Source organism: Mya arenaria, chromosome 7 (assembly GCF_026914265.1).
Source record: "Mya arenaria isolate MELC-2E11 chromosome 7, ASM2691426v1".
In the NCBI taxonomy this organism is placed as follows: Eukaryota; Metazoa; Mollusca; class Bivalvia; order Myida; family Myidae; genus Mya; species Mya arenaria.
In genome coordinates, this window is record NC_069128.1 from 61,833,596 (window position 1) to 61,856,431 (window position 22,836).

The following is a 22,836-nucleotide window of genomic DNA, read 5'->3' on the forward strand; positions in this document are numbered from 1 at the left end:
AAGGAAAAAATAGATAATGTAAATTAAAAAATGTAATGTACATAATATTACGGCGATATACACTTGTTTAAGTCGAATAAACTGTCAGTTCTGTTCGGGTCTTTTCTGATACACTGAGTAAGAATGAAATGTTACCATATATAGTCATAATTGTAAACCTATACCATTGGTTGTACTTAAACAGAAGTAGATAGGGCCTTTATTCATAAGCCAGCTTCAGTCATTTTCCAACTTGAGTCATTTTCCTATGTAAAGTATCTCATTGTTCATATATGACATAATAACTTCATAATTTCAGTAATACTATATTAGGAAATACATCCTTTAAAGCTTTAAATACTTACACTTTTCTTTTCATTTAACAATGGCTACTTTAAGAAATTGAAATGACTTAAAAGGGCTTGCTCATATTTTGGATATAAAAACATTTTTTCCTGGTAATGCATCTGAAAACATTTATTTTATGATTTTTTTCACTCTTTGATACAGATATTGCAGAAAAATACAATTTAAAAAAAGTCTGGTTTTAGACTGTTTCGAACACACGCTAGCACATTCAAGAAACAGTCATAAAACCGATGTTTCAACAACTCGGCCACATGGATTCATACATATCATGCTGGGTATTTGAACTTCTTTTTAAATACATAGAAATCATAACGTGTTAATGTAAGTCAACCAATCACGCTACAGTCTTTTGCTGAATTGTGTTAGCAACGGTTTTGGAAATCGTGAACTTTCAAAATACAATATTTCAGTATATATCCATATTTGTCGCAGGGTTCCAGCTTTCACTATCCTAGTTTTAACACTCCTTATGGTTTTAAGACTTTACTTCGTATTTAAAAACAATAAAATTAATCAGTAAATAATGCATTTTACAAACCATGAACATTTCCCTTTAATATTTTATGAATACTGACCATGGACTCAACCTGTGTTTAACTACAGCTGCATGTAGCTGTATTTATATTTACAAATAAACTACATACATATGTCTAGTTTAGACACGTGGCTACAATATACAGCTCAATAACTGTGTATAAATAGTTTCTTGTTTGGTTAATATTAAATATATTCACTAAAATACATGATATGTCTCTCGGCCACTGATAAAAGAACAACATCAAAAGATTTATACTATTTCGGTGGAAATAATGGATATATTTATTCGTTCAATGGCATAAATAATTGGCATAGAAAAATAAACTAGATATACTGCCGTATGAGTGAAGATGAAGGAATCCATCATATAACATTGCACACAAAAAATTAACACAAACTTTAGTCAAAGTTGACCTCTACTTTATTAAATACCAAATTCAACCTCCCGGACCAAATTCAGTTCTAATAACATTATTGTATACAAAATCAAGAAAGATTAGCTCACTGACCCTCGCAAACATATATTTCCTAGTGCTATCATACATGTAACTCAAAACTTGCACAATTTCCTCGTCATATAATACAATCTACTCTTATTTGTACGACATTCAAGACAGCAAAATAATCTACAAAACTTAGCCAACATGTAAAGGTTCCTGTACCATTGGGGGTTAAGCAACCTCTCTAAAACACAATGTATGCAATGGACCATAAATCCGCAACGATTATAGAACAAACATTTGCAAGATAAAAAAATACAGAGCATATAATTGATATCAAATAATGTTTTTGTATTGTTTCTCCAAGCAAACTTAAACCTGTAATTTACGGACAAGGGACAGTAAAAGATCCTTCCAGTTTCATTGTTTGATCTATGTCCACCTCTGTCAGCGGCATGAGTTACGGACCATCAACAATGAAAATCCCCTCAACAGTTTCCGTCTGATCTATGGTATCCTCCGTGATGCCTTTGGCTTTAAGCTCCGCTTTCACCCCCTGTATGTATTCAGCGTAGTGCGAAATAGGTACTATCGCCAGACTAAAAATATAATTGTATAACTGCAAGCATATGTACAGAGTATTTTCACGAACAGTAAGATGCCAATCAATCATCTCAAGTGCCCACTTGAGGACTTGAACTTGAAGTTTAACTCGCGTTCATTGTATACATGCATAATAAGTTACAAATACTCTCATTCGTTTAATGCGCATTTAAATCAGGTTTAAAATGCAGTATAATAAAGTCTGAGAGAAATAAAAAGGGGTTCCCATCTTCACATTATTTGTTTAACTCTCCATACATTATTCTGCATTCTAGTTACTGTACTTTATTATTTGTTTAATCCTCCATATATACTATTCTACATTCTAGTTACTGTAATTCATTATTTGTTTAATCCTCCATACATTATTCTGCATTCTAGTTACTGTAATTCATTATTTGTTAAACCCTCCATATACTATTCTACATTCTAGTTACTGTAATTCATTATTTGTTTAATCCTCCATACATTATTCTGCATTCTAGTTACTGTAATTCATTATTTGTTAAACCCTCCATATACTATTCTACATTCTAGTTACTGTAATTCATTATTTGTTTAATCCTCCATACATTATTCTGCATTCTAGTTACTGTAATTTATTATTTGTTTAATCCTCCATACATTATTCTACATTCTAGTTACTGTAATTCATTATTTGTTTAATCCTCCATATATACTATTCTACATACTAGTTACTGTAATTCATTATTTGTTTAATCCTCCATACATTATTCTGCATTCTAGTTACTGTACTTCATTATTTGTTTAATCCTCCATATATACTATTCTACATTCTAGTTACTGTAATTCATTATTTGTTTAATCCTCCATACATTATTCTGCATTCTAGTTACTGTAATTCATTATTTGTTAAATCGTCCATACATTATTCTACATTCTAGCTACTGTAATTCATTATTTGTTTTATCCTCTATACATTATTCTGCATTCTAGTTACTGTAATTCATTATTTGTTAAACCCTCCATATACTATTCTACATTCTAGTTACTGTAATTCATTATTTGTTTAACTCTCCATACATTATTCTGCATTCTAGTTACTGTAATTCATTATTTGTTAAACCCTCCATATACTATTCTACATTCTAGTTACTGTAATTCATTATTTGTTTAATCCTCCATACATTATTCTACATTCCTGTTACTGTACTTCTATATTTGTTAAATCGTCCATACATTATTCTACAATCGAGTTACTGTTCTTCATTATTTGTTTAACCCTCCATACATTGTTCAAAATTGTAGTTACTGTACTTAATTATTTGTTTAATCTTTTTATACGCAATTCTACATTCTAGGCACTGAACTCACCCAGTGGCAAACGATGTACTGTATTAAATGAACAGGTACGGATTTCTAAATAGGATAAAATGAGTTAAACTTTTAAAACGTAATGTCGTTAAGGCAACTAGAATGCATGATGTAGTTCATTTCATGAATATTTCCAATACGTTTATTCTAATGACGTAGTATACAAACTCTTGCATGGAGAGATACCAGTCATTTAAAAACAAATTATGAATGAATGCCTCATATATTCAATTAATTAGTACGTTATTCACCTTCAGTACTTAATAGTATTCTAATATACCCATATTTGATTTAAGTATCTAAGTAATTGTATATGCAAATATGACACGGACGGAATTATTCAATATAATACTTATTAATATGAGAAACATGGAAATAAAACTTCTTGACGTTGTGTTTTACTACAAATCTTAATTACATTTCTAAACAGCTTCTCATAACTTTCGCCATATGAATCCTCTTCCCACAAATCACAATTAAACAGTAAGTAATGCCTTCAAACAAATATGCGTCCATTTAAACGTCTGGTACATACTACACAGTACACATAATACACATAATTTGCCTTCAATCAAATATGCGTCCATTTCAAAGCCGTGTACATACAACACAGTACACATAAGGCCTAAAAGAAATATGTCCGTTTCGGGTAACCCGACCCTACCTATAAAAATGCGCCGACCCTAACTATTTTTGTTTTCCGTTTCTGAGCAAAAAAAATATTTGTTAGCGAATAGAGAGTTACGAAGGGTGGATAAATGCAGATTTCAATCAGAATTTTTGTTTATATGATAAAACAAAGTCAGGCAATGTCAGTTATGTAGGAAAAACTGCCATGTGCAAGAAAACACCCTGAACTAACGACAGATTTTGAGAAAAAAAAATCCCTACCTACCCTACCTAGAAATTTTGGGAAGGTTACCCTAAACAAACATTTTTTATATAAATATCCTTACCCATATTAAGCTCCACCACTAGGTCATAATAAAGTAATACCCTACTAAGAATGGCGCCCCCTTCCTACCGGCTTGCACAGGTTCCAAATAATTATGCTCACTATTGTGGATGTGTAATACCAGTCATACTTACCCTCAAACGTCACGTTTAGAAACTGGATCGTCATACAAGAAGCCGCCATCCAGGTAACCCTCTAGTGAAGCCGAACAGTTAAAATAAGCCGCCTTTAACATGTTACAAACCTGCTGACCCTCATCGCTTTTGTGCATTTATTATAACCAGGAAGTATGTGTTGTTTCATCCATCAGTGTGACGCCACCATCCAACAGTAATACACCTCTATCAAACAGTGAGACGCCATCTAGAACAGCTCTCAATTCTTTCCCAAATATCAGTCTGTTCCTGAAACTTGACTTCAACATACTACATACAAGTTGCCCTTACAATACTTACAAGTCACTATCAAACATTGAGATGCCACTCAGCCAAACATTCCCGTCGTGCCCAACAGTAAACATCCGCCCTCTTCTGAACGCCGTCTTCAGCAGCCTACATACCGTCTGACCCTCACTGTCGTTCTTCAAACGTCCTGCGATCGTGCTGCCTTTATACGGTTGCCCCGGGAACGGATGGTATCTCTGCAAATAGGTTAAGGGAATACAAATGTTATAAGGGCCGTACTATGTAAGGGAGTTAATGAACTTATTATTTAACTTTTTTTTCCAATCCATTTATCATCATATTCATGTTTTGTACTTGTTGTCTGTAAAATTTTGTAATAAAATATTGTTTAAACTAAGGGCCGTAAAAGTAATATGAACAACGTATATAATATATCATACAATATGTTTGGTATTTCAATTTATTAAACTCATTCCGGTGATTTACAGAGATTTCCCAGCGAAAAAAAAGGCATTTTACTGTTCAAATACAATTGATAACAGAAATTGTACATGTATGACATACTATTGATGATCATTTAATAGGTTTGAGGAAATTTAATAATTATTAAGGTAGGGAACTCTTTCTCTTCCCGCCCTTCTTATTTTGACGCCTTTCACACTTGTTCTTTTGTTTTAATCCGGTTCGGACGTGTGTTTTCTTATATTACTTTTTCTCGGACAGGTTCTGAATTATATCTTTACTAATATGGTTAAACCTGTTGTAGTTTTCCACTATTTGTTTAAAATATTGAATATTGTATTATATTTTCACATTATTATGCTTTCTGATATGGTGTATCCTTACATGGAGGATTTATTGCTGCTTTTGACATAAATTTTATATTTTTGTTAATTTCGTTTCCGATCTAGCAGCCTATTATTTCGGCCAAATTAAATTTATATTTCACATTTGTCTTTGTTTTTCCTGAGGCAATTTTTATTTTGTACTTTAATTCATATCGAGCTCGTGGGGGAATCAACATATGAATACTCTTATGTTAAACTTGTATGATATATTGTAAAAACGCAATGTTCAAATGCAAGTCTTAATAGGAGCTAGCACTGTTGCTTCGACTTGATTTTGGATTGATTTCTTCATTTACAGGTGATGTTGGTATCCTGTCGTTGAAATTATTTATCAGTTAATATGTTATATTTTGCGTTATTACTCATTGTTTTCAAGTTAATGCTTGGTCTGATGAGGCTAATCTTTTAATGTAGTAATAATTGATAAATGATAGGAAATGTATGAGATTATGAGCATGCTATCCAGTTTAAGCCACAGTAGAGTCGAATTCAAGAGTACTGTAGATTAAGCCCCAAGTAGACTCGAGTTCAAGAGTACTGTAGTTTAAGCCCCCAGTAGACTCGAGTTCAAGAGTACTGTAGTTTAAGCCCCCAGTAGAGTCGAGTTTAACAGTACTGTAGTTTAAGCCCCCAGTAGAGTCGAGTTCAAGAGTACTGTAGTTTAAGCCCCCAGTAGAGTCGAGTTCAAGTGAACTGTAGTTTAAGCCCCCAGTAGAGTCGAGTTCAAGAGTACTGTAGTTTAAGCCCCCAGTAGACTCGAGTTCAAGAGAACTGTAGTTTAAGCCCCCAGTATAGTCGAGTTCAAGAGTACTGTAGTTTAAGCCCCCAGTAGAGTCTAGTTCAAGTGAACTGTAGTTTAAGCCCCCAATAGACTCGAGTTCAAGAGTACTGAAGTCTAAGCCCCCAGTAGACTCGAGTTCAAGAGTTCTGTAGTTTAAGCCCCCAGTAGAGTATAGTTCCAGTGAACCGTAGTTTAAGCCGCCAGTAGAGTCGAGTTCCAGTGAACTGAAGTTTAAGCCCCCAGTAGAGTCGAGTTCCAGTGAACTGTAGTTTAAGCCCCCAGAAGACTCGAGTTCCAGAGTACTGTAGTTTAAGCCCCCAGTAGAGTCGAGTTCAAGAGGACTGTAGTTTAAGCCTCCAGTAGAGTCGAGTTCAAGTGAACTGTAGATTAAGCCCCAAGTAGACTCGAGTTCAAGAGTACTGTAGTTTAAGCCCCCAGTAGAGTCGAGTTCAAGAGTACTGTAGTTTAAGCCCCCAGTAGAGTCGAGTTCAAGAGTACTGTAGTTTAAGCCCCCAGTAGAGTCGAGTTCAAGAGTACTGTAGTTTAAGCCCCCAGTAGAGTCGAGTGCCAGTGAACTGTAGTTTAAGCCCCCAGTAGAGTCGAGTTCCAGTGAACTGTAGTTAAAGCCCCCAGTAGACTCGAGTTCCAGTGAACTGTAGTTTCACTGACCGTTTCTAGGCGGCAATCCGATCATTTAATGGTAAAGCAATTTTGATGAGGGTATGATTTGTGTTTGGTGTTTGCATTTGTGTATGTGATGTTAATATGTTTGTCTCAATAGCACACTGTCGTCTATGCCCTCGCCTTGTGCCCCTAAGCATGGTTTATTTTTATTTTTTACTACTTGGTGTGTCCCTGTATTTTTCATTGTATTATTTAGTCAAATGATCACATTGTAAGATTGTCGAAATATGCGTTTCTATGTGAATTTCTCGAGTTTTAGGTTTTAACGCATATTGTGTATATAGAAACAATTCAAATATTTTGTTCAAGGCGTAATATATCCATTTGTTAGCATAACTTGTATTATAAACCGCGTTTACAATGCATTTGTATGTTTGTCTTTAGACTTTGTATTGCAATAAATCGATGTTATGTTATGTAATGTGATGTTATTTTATGATTTACAAATATATTTGATATGTGTAAATATAATTAACAATTTGGCCTAGTTAGTCAAGTTAGTAACAGTTACAAACTATGTACATATTTCTCCGTGAAGTCATGTGTTAAATATGATAAAAATACCTAGATATTTTAGATATCAGAATATTTAGATTTATATTCATATCTTTTTTTAAAGTGACACTCTTATTCCAATCAATTCATACACATGTATAACAAACATAAATTTTGAGTGATAAACGGTTAACCTTTAACTATTGACTAAATAATGCATTTATGGAAATAGCAATGACTGATAACAAGATTGTAACCGTGTATTTAATAGCTGCAAACCAAAAATATTAAATAATTGGTGAGTGCTAAAAGATATACTGGGATATACCATCGTCTCTTAAGGTATAAGTACCGTGTTTTCTGCACCTATCTTTCAAATTGAACTCGGTATTCTTCATAAGAACCATTGTTTTTGACATTTATTTATCCTTTTTGGTATATTAAAACAATTGTATTAATTGTGGTAAATCTTATTTGGGTGTAATAGTGTATCTTTAACCAGTTCCCATGATCTAGAAATAAAAAGACCGATAAAGTGATATTGCAAAAGAACAAATAATATTGAAAGTATGTCAACAATACTCATATTGAATAAATTGTTGTCATTGTCATAGTCATATTATCGATGGCTAATATCATAAGGCCTATAATACTATGCGATTTAACATAAGTGACTTATTTCAATGTTTTTCTACGTCTGATTTCCCGATTCCTACACTGAATCGATTTTTATACACATTCTACTGTGTAAAAGTTGGTCGTGTGAATCATAATATTTTAAGAATCACACTTTCTCCTCTATATTTTTAACGTGGGATTATACAGTAATATCAACAGAAACATATCTTATTGGTTAGAGTACTCTGTATATAATAGGCTGATTATTTAATCACAAGATAACAACAACTTAAGGTAGCTTTTGGTGAATGATTTCGTGGTATGCAATATTTCAGAGCCTTTTAATTGTAACAGGCATGGTGTAAACACTAGCTGTTACCCCCCCCCCCCCCTTAAATCGTCTAAGTTTACGTTTTATTCCAGTATATGGAAAACAACAATTAAATACGCTAAAAATACACCATTTCGAACTAGAAATTGTTAAAAACTTCTCCGGGGAGTACCAAAAACCACCAAAACCACCTGCCAACACTTTAAACCAAATAAATTTCGGTACTGGGGGAGGATAAGCTTACGCGCCTTACTTACGCCACCACCTCACGTCAAATCATGGAACCGCCCCTGGTTAGGAATATCAAAATGTCATTTGCGAATCAAAGTCCGCTTGAAACTCGTAATTGACAAAGCATATAAATTAAAAAACAAAATGATTACCGTCTGAATGCCATCCTGGAATGTAAATAATAAACCGATAGAAAAACGTTGGTACTGGCTGACTGTGACCTCTACTGATCCAGTTGGCTGTTTCCCTAAAACAACTTAATGTGTTAATACTTGTAATAACAATTAATGATATCATATTTTTTGTGTCTTTGTTTGGTAAAAGAGCAACACAATAAAATCAAAACAGCCAACACGTTGACAAGTACCACTTTTGTTTTTAACGGCCTTCCACAGTGTAAAAGCGGGTGGGGAAGGCAAACAATCGAAACGTTTCAAAAGTTCATGTTTTATTTAGTTTTGATGAACGATCCGTTTCGCGAGTTAAACAAACATTCTTTGGGACATGTTTTGGGATAGTCAGGAGTTGACCAAAATATACGAAAGGATATTTTATCAGATTTGGGATCAAAAAGCATTCACATTTTTTTGGAAAGTATGTATACATTAAAGCTTTGTTATTGTGTCAAAATTCCCCAGACCACCTAGTTAGTAATATATTGAGGGTTCATGATTATATCTTTTCAAATAAGAAATATATTCAATAAAATAATGAGAAATAGTGGATTAAATTCATTTCCTAGTAACAAAAATGCAAATCATTTTATCAAAATAGCTGCAAATAGCAGACTCCGGACATTGTTTTAGGTAGTACTGACAATTTTGACACAAAAACATATTCATTTTTTATAAAAACTTTTCTGGAAGAACGTAAATGCTTTTTGATTAAACATCTGATAAAAACATATTTCGTTAAATTCGCTTATTTTGCCTGCCAGTTATTACACCTCAAAATAAATAGACATTTTTTTTGCATTTTTAGTGTTGGTCCTTCAAACGACTTTTGCACTGGTCCTTAAAACATTGTTATTATTACTCAAGTAAAGATCAAAACAGTATTCTTTATCACCCGCTCATGAAGCATAAGTATATAATTCAATAATGATAAAAAATCGTTGTCAATAGAGTGATATTTATGTTAATGTATATTAAATAATATGGAAATGGGTACATACATTCAATGCATTGTTTGATGGGTAGACCCTTTGCCTGGAGTAATGCACATTCCTTTAAAAAAAAAATGTCAATGAGGAGAAATACACATTCTGAAACAAAAGACAAACTCTCAAACAAACAGAGCATATATATGTGTTCATGTTTGTTTTAGCACTAGACGTTGTTTTCCTTTTTACATCATTTTATATAAGTCAATCTTTAACAATCGGTGCACATTGGTCAAACGATTGCTTGTGTGATTGTGCTTGACACAATCAATTCATCCTACCTGTTTAAAGTAAGCCAAGTCTTCTTTCGTACGTTCTATTTCCTCATCTGATTTCGAAACGAAGACCGGTGAGTTAATATATTATATTTCTAAATATATATACAGATGATCATTCACCATTTCGTTTCAATTTATTTAGTCCGTCTAAACCGTTCTGTTTATAAAAGTAACAGTGAGTGATGTTTGTAGTTAATTTCTTCTAAAAATTGAGCTGATCCTTTTTAAAATAATTATGCTTGCTTTTAATAACTTAATATGATTTTGAAATTCTTGGAAAAAATAACTTAATTGGCTATGCCAAGAAAATCAGTTTTTCAATTATCTATTGTAGTAACGTCAAACAAGCGAAAATACAAGGACACCTGACGTATGTCCACGAAATAAGACCTAGGCCTGTGACCCAGAGATATTGGTAGATACACCGTCTAGAACTTTTGACCAATTAGCCTTATGTATGACCTGGAACTAGCACACAATTCGCCACCTTATGCTAAGTTTTTTTAAAATCCTCCAATGCATAGATAAGCTACAGCCCTGACAAGTTGACATTCAAGGAATATTGACCAATTAATATTGATTCTGACCTTGACCTGTTACCCTTTGATCTACGGACATGACACGCCGGTTTCTCTTCGTTCACATTTCAGCCGAGTATTTTCCCCGAATATATGGACAACTAACAGCTCGGACAAGCAAACATACCAGACATTTTATCCCAAACTCCCGAGATGTAACCTTCCCCTTTGATCGTCAAACATGTATATTGCGAGCGACACGACACGCCTGCAGATCATGGTGGAAATATATGCCAAATTATTTTAACCCCCCCCCCCCGATGCATGGTCAAATTATTCCCCGTGACCCTAAATTTAATTCTTCTTGAGTAATGACCCTTTACCTTGATTTTTGGCATGCGGGAATGAGTGATACACGCGACAAATCGATTAAGATTTATGCTTATTTACTTTAATCACTTACCAGTCTCGTTGCAAACCGAATCTTACAGCATTGGGGCTATTAACGCATATTTTCTTCATCGTTATTTTTATTTTATAGTCATCCCATTTTTATATAACTTCAATCGAGTGATGACGTCATATGTGACCTGACAGCTCACTCGTAAACTTGAATACTATCAGCCTAAAAATCATCTCGCAATTGTCACATGCCATACTGTTCATAAGTTATACCGAGATATATATTAAATACTGAACGATGTATTCACATGGTTTTGGTAGAACTTATTACCTATTTCAAACACTATATAATTGTACCAAGAAACGTATGTATAATGTTCTAAAAAGACTGGAAAGCCTGTATGATGTGATTAAACGTTTTGTGACTTGTTACTTTTCATTTCGACTCATAATTGCCGGTTCTATTTTGATCTCTTGATACAAAAATTAACAACATATATTATGAACGTTTGATGAAAATATTACTTTTCAACATTGTTTGTAATAATTTAATGTGAATATATTTTTTAGATGAATATACATGTCCAATATCTCTTCTTCGAACCCCATCCTTAACTTCACGTGTATGGATACACAAATGAAGTGTACAGAACTATTATATCATGGTTATTTATACATAAATGAATACACTCATAATATTTGCTCGCTTCAAGATTTTCAAGCTGCACTCTCACAGAATTGAAAGTTTTGACTTTTTTTATTATTTGTCTTGAAACGATCCTCTTTTACGAAAACCCACGAAAACCAGTTACATAAGATGTTTCGTAAAACTAATCACCTTTCTTGAATTATCAAGGTCCTGTTTGACTCGTTCCAGCTCGTCGTGCAGTTCCATTCTCATCTGAAAACATATATCAGTATTGTTAAGTTTTTGTTTGTTTGTGTGACGAATATTCTGTTAAATTCCCTCAAATTTAGACAAGAGTTACCTTTCAAACACTTCTAACTGCCGATACGAGACGGTCCGTAAGCTTAAAGGATATTCGACAGCATTTATATTGTTTATTGTTTAATTATTTTCATTTTGTTTTTCCTACTGGTTTGCACTATGTTTGTACTATGATACATATTTTAAGACTAAAATACATAATTTGAAACCCTGCTGAAGTCTTTATATGCCTTTATCGTACACTTAAGGGCTATCACTGTTGCTCCGGCTTCATTCATTTGTTTGCATGTGATGTTTGTTTCCGTCGATGACATTTCTTCATTATGTTACGCTATTTTTCGCTTTATTATTTTCAAGTTTATGTTGACTTATCTTTATGATGCATTTTTAATTCTGTAATTATTTCACGTGTGCGGTTATGGCCAGACACAACTATTTTGAGCTATTTTGATACGTGTGTAGTCTGTTTGTTGGTGTTAAGGACCTAGTTTGAAGAATGTGCCTGCTAATTGCACTGATGTCATAGTAGGGGCCAATTTCCTGTTTATTTGTTTATTGGCTCAGGGCCATTTAGGGTCAATTTCTATAATAAAACCTCCAAAACTGCGAAGCAGGATATTTAGATCAGAGATAAGACAATTAGGCAGTTATATTATGATAAATTCACAGACATTGTGTACAATACACGGTTTTGCGGGGTTGGGGTCACTTATAGAAGGATTAAACTAGGCCTTTAAATTCATTGTCTTTATGGTGCCTTTTAACTGTTTTTTTTTTTTAATTTTCGACAACTAGGATTGTCCCTGTTGTTCCCTCTTTCCATTGATGTAAAAGTTTTACCGTAAGTGTTATCTCTGTATATATCTGTATGATAATATTCTTATAGAGATTATAGAATGTCTCACCTTTTCTGAAGTATTAAGTTTCTGTTTCATTTGTTCCAGCTCATCACAAAGTCCATTCCTTGCCTAAAATGAGTAAACATTGACTTTTCATATATGTCATAGTCTGCAAAAATGAGTCGAGTAGAGGTGTTTGAATAACCATTAAAACAAATTTTAAAAGTGACAGGATCATAAAAATATTTTAGCATCGTAAAAATTAATTAAAGATCATTGAAAAAAAGTATGCAAAGTTGTACTAATTGCCTGCTTACGAGGAATGTATAATGGTTAAAATGAACATGTACCTTTTACCTCAGCAGGACTAGTTTGCTCTGTTGAAGTCATCTATGTTATATGTATTCGTAAAGATTATTATATAAATATTCTTAACAATGGATAGCTTGGATTGAGTTAATTTCACCCGTTCTCATGTGTCGCAGTACATAATATAATTATACTCAGTGTCACAATTCCGTAGCTCATATCATTTATGGTATGTGTGTATATATAATTGAAAATACTAATAGCATGATATCACACACGTGTACTTGAAACTTACCCCTAGGGGCTAGACACCAGTTGATACCATTGCAAGAAAAAAAAGATGTGTAATAAAAAACATGTTATATCGTTGTGTAAAACGCATTTAATTTCACGTACTGTTTAACTTTAACTTTATACTGTAATTTACTGGGTTTGTCTACCACGTAAATCCCACGTGCGAAAAAAACAACATTCTATAAACTGGACAACCTGTATATGATATTTTAAACGGAAAAAAACAACAGTTGAGACAATAATAAAATATTTTTCTAATAACGTTAAATATCGACTCATACTAGGCAGTATTGATAGTTATATTTTAAGGAAAGCTGTATTAACCGATTTTAGAACCATCTGGTGTCTAGTATCTCTCATTTTCAACGAATAATCTTACCATTTCTACTTTATCTACGTCCTGCTTTGCCTGAATCAATGCTTCCACGAATTCCTTTCGCGTCTACAAATGTAAAATAATGGCATTACCGATTCATAGTTTAAGGCGTGCTAACATATAGATATAAAACCTGTACTACACATACAGTAGCAAAAAGATCTCCCTGGATTTCAAAAAAATAGAAAAAATATTTTTTAGTTTGGTTTTTTAGTCACCAAGCTGGAATAGTGGGTGTTTTCCGGGTGCTCCTGTTTTCGCATTATGGCAAGTGATTATTTTAGACACAAACTTACCTTATAAAATAGTCAAGGCCTTCCTACACAATTAGTCTGAGGCCGGGAAATCCTAGTCAAAGTTGCATGCTTTACATTTATAACCAACCTTCAACGTTCAACTGATTGAGGTACCGCTGTACGATTATGTACGACTACGTCAATTGAAACATACTATCAGATCGGCCACGTCATATACTTTTCAAAGAAACCGTCATCGAGGTTTACTTCATGGTCAGGTAAAGACAAGGTTAATGACGTCACTTCTTGAGTATAAGTGGTATTCTTAGCAATTCCGTACTTTGTGAGTCATTCAAGTCGCGTTCATAGGTCAGTCATTTACGTCATACCGTTATATTCATTTTGACTTATCGTAAACTTTTGGCTTCAAAACACATAATATAAAAAATGCGACTCTTTTATAACCGATCCAATATAATTTAGGCTACTAGAACAGCGTTGATGATACATATGTTTAAAACTGGCGTCATCCTGGATATCAACGCGAAAGTCGGATAATTGAAAGACGAAAAACATGTTGGACGTTAGGTCAACAATGAAGGGTATCTTTTTGAAACCGATGCGATGGAAGTATCCGGTGGACTGTATAGAAATCAAGGTTTTGAAGAAAATTTCAAACAGTCGTCACATGGACGGAACAATCTAGTTAACCGTCAAGAAGAATAAGATATGATGACCTTATATATTACTCACGTTACGCTTCGTTGAACAATGTCCGCATCCGTATTTATGTGTGGTTAAATTAAAGCTACCCATTGAATTCCGTGCTGTCCGTTCAAGTCCGTGTTCACTTCCTCGATTGCGGGTTACTATATCATCACTTCTTGTAACCCGTTGGAGGTAAGCATGCAATCTAACCGATTTTGAACGATCGAATCCTTTCTAATGATATTCGCAGATCTGATTTCTGAAAAGATCGATCCTGATGACGGCAGGAAACATGGCGTTCACGAAAGTCGTCCACAAAGACTCTGATGACTTTAACATAAAGCGTCGGATGGCTTCCATTTCCGGTCTGTCTTTTGCTACGTCGCTTGTTCTGAAGGCGAATGGTCACTTCTCGCCTTTGGAAAATGATCATGTAACGTGAACCCCTTTCACTCTCTCTCTGGTACGCATCTACAAACTAATCCCTTTTATAATTGATCTGCAATGGCTCAGAAGGTGGGGACGGTCAGATATCATTACAATTAAAATGTTGAAAATAAAGGTGTTTTAAGGAAGGACTCGTGCATGGTGGACGCCGATTCTGCTATTTCCACAACGAGCTGCATGAGCACCTGTCCTTGAAACACATCGATTAATTTTACACCGACCGAGGTAGGATATTGTTGCAGGCTCACAACCACTTGGATTGACAATATTCCCGGCTTCGATACTGGGTCCGTCCGCTTGGGCGATTTTGAGTTAGACGAGAAGAAATAGATGCTTGGGATAGATTAAACTTTAAATATAGAAACAGCTAACCATATTTCAAAATTGTCCGGGATGTACTTTGCCACTGCCCTCCTGAGCCTTGCACCACTCTAGCTACCCAGACACTTTTAAAGGTTGCGGAATATAGACCGCCCTGCTTGGTCCTTGGATTATGTTATTTTGATTCGTCCAAGTTTGACATCTGTTGAGGGTAGGGTGAATCCTTTATACAAAGCTTTCGTTTTCCAGGGGTGCAACTGATCGCCACAAAAGCCCCCTGTTGTTCGTTTGTATGGATACATTGACCGGATATTAAGATCGTTACTTGAAATCAGAAATCATCAAAGCGTCCAATAGAGTGTTCTTGGATTCTTCTAATAACTGCATACTCTTATTAAAACATACTTCGGGATGAACAGATATTTTATCAACATCTAAAAGGCCTAGTTTAAGCCTTCTATAAGCCCCCCCCCCCCAAAAAAAAAAAAAAAAAAAAAAAACACACACAAAAAACACACACGTGTATTTGTACACTACCTCTGTTAATTGATCTTAATCTTATTGCTTTATTGTCATATCAGATCTCCAATCTGAGTATCCTGTTGTGCAATTTTCGATACTTTATTATAAAAATGGACCCCTGAGCCAATAAACGAATACACAGGAAAGTGGCCCCTTCTGTGACACCAGTGCAATTAACAGAAGATGCACAGCAGGGGATATCATGCCAGACATTCCTTAAACCAGACCTTTAAGTATGATATAAATTCTTGCATGAAATAAGTTATAGACACTTTTTCTTGAGCAAGAAAGATCCATGAAAATATGATCAAGAGAGAAATAGACATTTCCTATGTATGTATACGCGGAAAGAGGGAAAAATAAGTACTGTATGCATCAAAACTGTGCCAAACTAAGTACAATATAAACCTTATAAAAATAGTTTTTTTCGGGTTGAAGTCAATATATTTGTAAACGAAATGGTTCTGAACTTTGTTATACAATAGAAAATTCGTTTTCACTTTTCCCTTTTCTAAAGTCCCATTAGCTTCACTCACTCCGATAGACATATATCATCGTTTAAATGAAACAAGAAAAAACACATATTAGTATTTATTGTAAGCAGGTCCATTTCGATCAAGTTAAACATTAATCATTTTTACTATTAAAAGATCAGCTACTTTTAAGACTTTATGTTAACAACACTAATATACGTCATGTCAATACAATAGTCTCTTCAGAATATACTTAGAAATATATCCGTTCTGGTTATGTAACAATTGGATGTTCCCCGTTTGAAGGAAGAATAAAGTGATGTACATTAGCTATTCTAGGCTACGCACAATAATTTACACCAGCAATCTAAAAAATAATTGAAATTTATAACTGCTGCGTAAAAGGAATTATTATTCAACACGATTTTATTATAATGCATATTTATTCAAAATGTGAGACTACTTCAATCACTCATGAGAATGAGGGAAATGTTATTGTAATAAATAACGTATACTATAAACTCTGACTTGTTAACAGAATAATTAGCCTGATGAAAAACATTAAAAGAAATTTACCTATTACTTTCTAAACACAGAAACATTTAACAAGGTATGTGATGAATCTCATTCATCGGTTGTTGAGATACATAACAGTCGTTCTCAATTGCGTGTGGAATGTTGGACGTCATTTGATGTTTTTTTTAAATAGCTGTCGTTCTTTAGAGGTATTCGTACATGATTTTGTCAGTGCGTGACGCGTTTGAATCACATTATATAATGGTCGTTATGAATCACCCACTTAAAAAGTTTCTTTAAACCAACTCAGCCATTTATTTAAACTGCCCGATTGCAGTCCAATGGTTCGATAAAATTACTTTATTATGAAGCGGATACCTTAACAAGATACTAACATGTATGTCCGTCACATTACTCTGTATTCGATACATCATTCGGTCATGTCTTATCATTGGTCCAATATAAAAAAAAAACGCAACGGTAAAGAATGTATTATATGTGTGTAAGGCACTACTTGTAAATCATTCAATCAAACCTGTATTTGCATCTAAGACTTAACAGGACATTAATTGTTTAAACATTGTATGAGAATTATACGAGTCCAATGGTAGGAAACACCAATCAAACAAATGCATAGTTTTTTGAAACACCATTGAATGAGTATCGAATTTTTCAAATATGTTCGATATATTTTTTTACTTCGATATATATTTTTAGTTTATCTCTGTAGCAAGCATACACACTTTCCAAAGTCCTCTCCGAGTAGTGGGTATATTCTATTTTTTTATACATAACCGAAGTTAATCTAAGGAATGTATATTTTCACTAGTTAGGATAACATAGTGAGCGGGCCGATGAAACTATGTATGTGTGCGTTATCATTGCATGTACATATCGTCAGTTTACGATGAATTGTGTTTACGCAAAACAAGACAAATTTAATGGCGTACTTTTTGCTGATCTGTTGATGCATCCCCAATTGCGTATGTGGTTCCTTCGTCGCTTCCATCAACTTCCTCCTGAAGTTCGCAAACATCCCTCAAGTCTTCAATCAAACACTTTAAGGCAACCTTACTATCCTTTAAGCAAAACAGTTTAACGTTATGCTTGCATTTTGCTTCTCTTATCTCTTTTTTGACCTCCGATATTTCCTGTTCAAATTTCTGGTTCATCAGGTAAAGGCGACCAGTAAATGAGTTTTGCACAAACTCTTTGAGTTGACTTTCCTGTTGAATAGCCCAAAACTTTTTCTTTTCACAAATGGCAGAAATAAATGAAAAAGCGTGCATGTTTTCGTCCTGAAATTTACGTGCTTCTTGCCTGAGACTGTTTATAGAATATTCTAGTTTCCGTTTTAGTTTATTTTCAAAATCATCCAATTCTTTATTGCATTTAACCGCATGGTTCTTACATGTTTCTGTTTTTCGATCAAGTTCTTCCTTCGTGCGCTTAATTGCATCCTGTATATCATTTAAAGCTGCAGACATAGCCTTGCATTGGTCGTTATTAAAATGCCCTGCCTCATTGCACAAATCAACAACCTCTTGAGCACATGAAATATGATCCGAACGAAAACATCGACCACAGATCATTAAGTTATGAATTTTACAAAATAATGACGCTTTTTCAGTCAGATGGTGTTTACATATCTCCTCTGTGATATCATATACAATACTCCTTGAATTGTATCCATCCTTTCCGTACATCTTCAGAATGTGGGTTTGGAATGCCCTTCCTTTCTTATGAATCACGCAACACGATTCACAAATGTTTCCACATATATTGCAGCATCCAACTGCCTGTTCCTTACAGCACATTTCACACTGAACATTATTTGATGACATTTCAAATGTTAGCATACAATTTATTTTTATTCCCGAATTCGAAATGTTAATATTAATTTATATCCAATGTCTAAAATTTTACATCGGTTCTAAAATGTAACCACTGAACACCTAATACAACCTAAAATTGTGGCCATTAGCAAATTATTTCATGGTCCTGCAGATAGAAGAATACACTAACATTGCTTTAACCAAAGCTCATTATTTATAACCATTTAAAGACACGACTATCCAAATAATGAGCACACATAAGAAAGTTCTTAAACCACAAAAGCAAAACTTTCTACAGTAATAATTATTGGATAACACTTGTCATCTAATTGATATAAGTAATGAGGGAGCAGTCAAGATGTTTGGTAAGAGGCGATGTTAAGTGTCAGTTTCACATTAAACATGGCTAAGAAACGATATGAACCGCTTTCCATAAACTCAGGTCATAATAAAAAGTCACAACAAAATTGTGTTTATGTATCTGAAGCCTCAAGTAAACATTTTTCGCCGGACCATGCTCTAACCGAAGATACCTCATGTATGTAAGAAAATTGCAACGCGTTATGTTTCTAGGCGGCTATTTTATGTGTGCTTGCACTACATACGTACTCTCCTGAATAACGTAAGTTTTAAATTTTACGGACCTTCAAATTACTAACGACGGCGTTCCAAACACAGAAATAAATATTACTGTCTTTTGATGAAAAAATGCATGTACATACGAAATTATCGAATATACGAAACAGATGATATTTAATGATTCATTAAATACGGAAATTATGAAACGATACGGAAATGACAGAAAATCTCAAGTATGTATACTGAATGAAGTACGTGAGTTTCACATGATTTAACATCGCCCACATTTTTATCAATGCGAGGAAAATGCACACTTTCTTTTGTAAATAGTTATAAAATTAAATCGGTTATCAATAATCAATTATGTTTAAAACTTAAATGTTTTCTTTTCTCTGGTTCTACTGATATAGAGCAATACGACAAGTAAGAACAACTTATAACATTTGCTCAAATACTGTCTATAAAGACCAAAATTTTCATATTAGCGTTAACAACGGAATAAATCACTTAATTACAGCTTTGTTATTGCATGATTGGTTGATAGACATCACTGATGTTATCAATGTTTCGTTAAGAGGTTAAATATTTTCTACTTTTACCAACGTCCTGGTGACTTTGTTGTATAGGTGTCGGTATTCTATTTTTAACTTTACCAGCGTGGATTCAAACTCCACTATAAAACCAAAATGCTTGTTTATACTATGACTGTATTTTTCTGCAATTTCGATATAATGGAAAAAAAATGATTAAATACGTGTTTTTAAACCTATTACCAGGAAAACATATGTTTTACCCTAAAACATGAGTACCTTTAAAGCAATTTATTAAAGATGCACTCTTTCTCCAAAAAAGATTTAACACAATTAATTAGTACAGTTATTTTAATATACCAAAACGAATAAACTTATGTCGAAAGCAATAGTTTTATGAAGGATACCGAGTTTAGTTTAAAAGAATGCTGCAGAAAACACGGTATTTCTTTCTTATGTGGCGTTATGAAATCAGAGTAAACCTTTATCACTCAACAATTTTTAACAAAATGCGTTTCATCTATTAAATACACGGTTACAAACATGTTATCAGTAATTAATATTTTCAACAAATGCATTATATAGTTAGAAGTTATTATCCAAGTACCGCAATTCATCACTCGATAATTAAAAGTAGTTTGTAGCCTTCCCAAACATATGAATACATCATCGCCTGGGAGACACGTGGAGCTGAATTTAGTTACAATGAGACCAGTAATTGCTGCCGACTCTTTTTTTCCCATTTCGAAGCGGATTAACAGCACTTTTTAGATAAGATATTTACGTAAAGGCGACCTAATTAAACGTTGAAATGTATCTTCCATTATTCCGTGCCTAAGACAATATTTTACCATTAAACCTACTGCCCTGTTGCTTATATATGTGAATTGTTGGCATGACATAACTTCATCAAGCTGTTGACCTAGATCTTAACTTTGATTTTCACTTTCATTTTTATTTGTAACTTCAGACGATTCATCAAAAGAAGTGTTGATCAGTTCTTCAATTTCTGGATAAATCTCAGCAGAAGCAACAGTTTGATTTTATTGCCTGGTCCTCCGAAATATGAGAAAGATCCATGTTTTCTTGGCACAGTTTAACAATACTTAAGTTACTGCTACAATATATATAATATATGAATTTTGAATGCAAAATGGAAACTCCTTTTCCTCTGGTTTCTCCCTCGACGAAGCATTACTTTAAAAAGCAAACAATTACAAACAAAGATAAAAAACGCATTTTTGTAGCCATATTTCAAGAATAAAAGAAAGCTTCAGTAAATGAATTCCATGTTTTCACTTCAGTTAAGTTATCGATTTCGGAGTTGCTGAAGCATTTTTTCACTAATACTACTCGCAAGTTGTATTGTTTCATTTTCTAGGGTTGTGGGTGAAGAAACTGTTTTGTACCATGTTGCCAAGGATACCATTCGACACGTTGCATGCATATCAGTGAAATTTATTGTTATTTTGCTATATGGCATGCTTTTATCTTAATGCATGGTCCTCCAAAACAAAAGAAAGATACATTAATCTGACAAATGATAATGTTAAGTTCCGCATACATGGTAAGCCTATTTGTATATAGTTTCCAATAAATACGCTTATTTAAAATACAAACACGATGCAATTGCAATTAAAACATATTTTCACAATTCATATCAATCCCAACTATGTATGACTACTTCATTTAAGACAATGTAGTGTGACACGGCTAAAGTACATTGAATAATATATAAACATAGAAAAGAAGTTACATAAATTGACTCGATGCAAAAGTGCCCAAAAAGTCCATTTACTGGCAACCAAGCAATCATTTACAAAACAATATACTAGGATAAGATTTAAAGTGTAATCCCTTGTACATATTTGTATATTGTTATGTTTTTGTTTAAGTCTTTCCAACTAAAAATATGCTTATTAACTTGCATCGCAGTGTGTTATTTTGTCAGAAATTGTTGCAACTATATTAAAGTCAATTCGAATTGTCCCACGTTATCATATCTTGCAGTAAAATCATATGATTAAGTAATAATAAAACGCATAACGCCAACATAAGACCGATGAAAGTTAGTTACGAACTAGTGATAGTTATTGTCTCTTCCAGCACTTGTTCCTGATCTATGTTCGCCTCTCTGATGCCTTTTGATGCCAGCTCCGCTTTCAATGACTGTATGTATTTTTTATATGACGATGAAGGTAGAAAGGACGACTGCCTAAAAGAAGAACAAATCACATTTATATACACAAACAGTTAGCTTCCTATCAAAATATCAAGAGTCCTCCTCATTTGGAATTTGTCAATTTATATTCAATCGGCCAGTCATTATATGCAAGCGGAACAAATAACTGATACAACAAATGAACTATGGAAGAGTTTTAATCAATGTGCAACTAAATGTGAATATCTGAAAAGTTCATATCATGACACTATAGATTCTCAATATTGTTATTTACTGATTTTACATTGCATTTCGTGAAAGCTTATTATTTTTTTTTTGTAATATTTATACTTCTGCAACGTATCGTAGTTTATCAGTACTTTGTCGTCAGATAAATACGCGTCAATTTTAAAATTGTACAAACCCGAATATGTCCATACATACTTTGCTGATAAATACATCCTGTAAGTAACTTGTTACCGGGTATACGACATGTAAATAGTGCGACTCTCATACTGTCTCGCTATAGAGCTAGCTCTCATAACAACGCGGTAGTGTCCGCCTGCAGAGCGAAATGTCGTGGTTTTAAATCCCGACCGGTGCACAAAGCAATCAATGCATTCTGTTACATTTGTCGCCCAATTCGGGGCCCGCGTTGCACTATAAGCCTAAAGGTCATTGCAAATTGCCCTTAGTCTCCGAAATTGAAGAAGAATGTCAAAATGGAGGGGGAATTCTAACCGGTTATACGGTATGTATAATATCATGTCA

General features: G+C 33.8%; 1 protein-coding gene across 2 annotated transcripts; it reads right to left on the bottom strand.

Moving 5' to 3' along the window:
• Positions 1-1,132: 1,132 nt before the first annotated feature.
• Positions 1,133-19,064, bottom strand: LOC128241724 (uncharacterized). Of its 2 annotated transcripts, none has more exons than XM_052958777.1 (8): positions 17,911-19,064; positions 13,741-13,803; positions 12,825-12,887; positions 11,809-11,871; positions 9,785-9,836; positions 8,763-8,857; positions 4,674-4,858; positions 1,133-1,924 (listed from the first exon to the last, which is right to left on the bottom strand). In XM_052958777.1, the coding sequence occupies exons 1-8, from the start codon at positions 18,817-18,819 to the stop codon at positions 1,786-1,788; spliced, it is 1,569 nt and encodes a 522-aa protein (XP_052814737.1). In that variant the 5' UTR covers positions 18,820-19,064; the 3' UTR covers positions 1,133-1,785. The 2 variants fall into 2 exon arrangements, with proteins under 2 accessions (XP_052814737.1, XP_052814738.1); XM_052958778.1 differs by lacking the exon at positions 17,911-19,064 and adding an exon at positions 16,508-16,592.
• Positions 19,065-22,836: the final 3,772 nt, after the last annotated feature.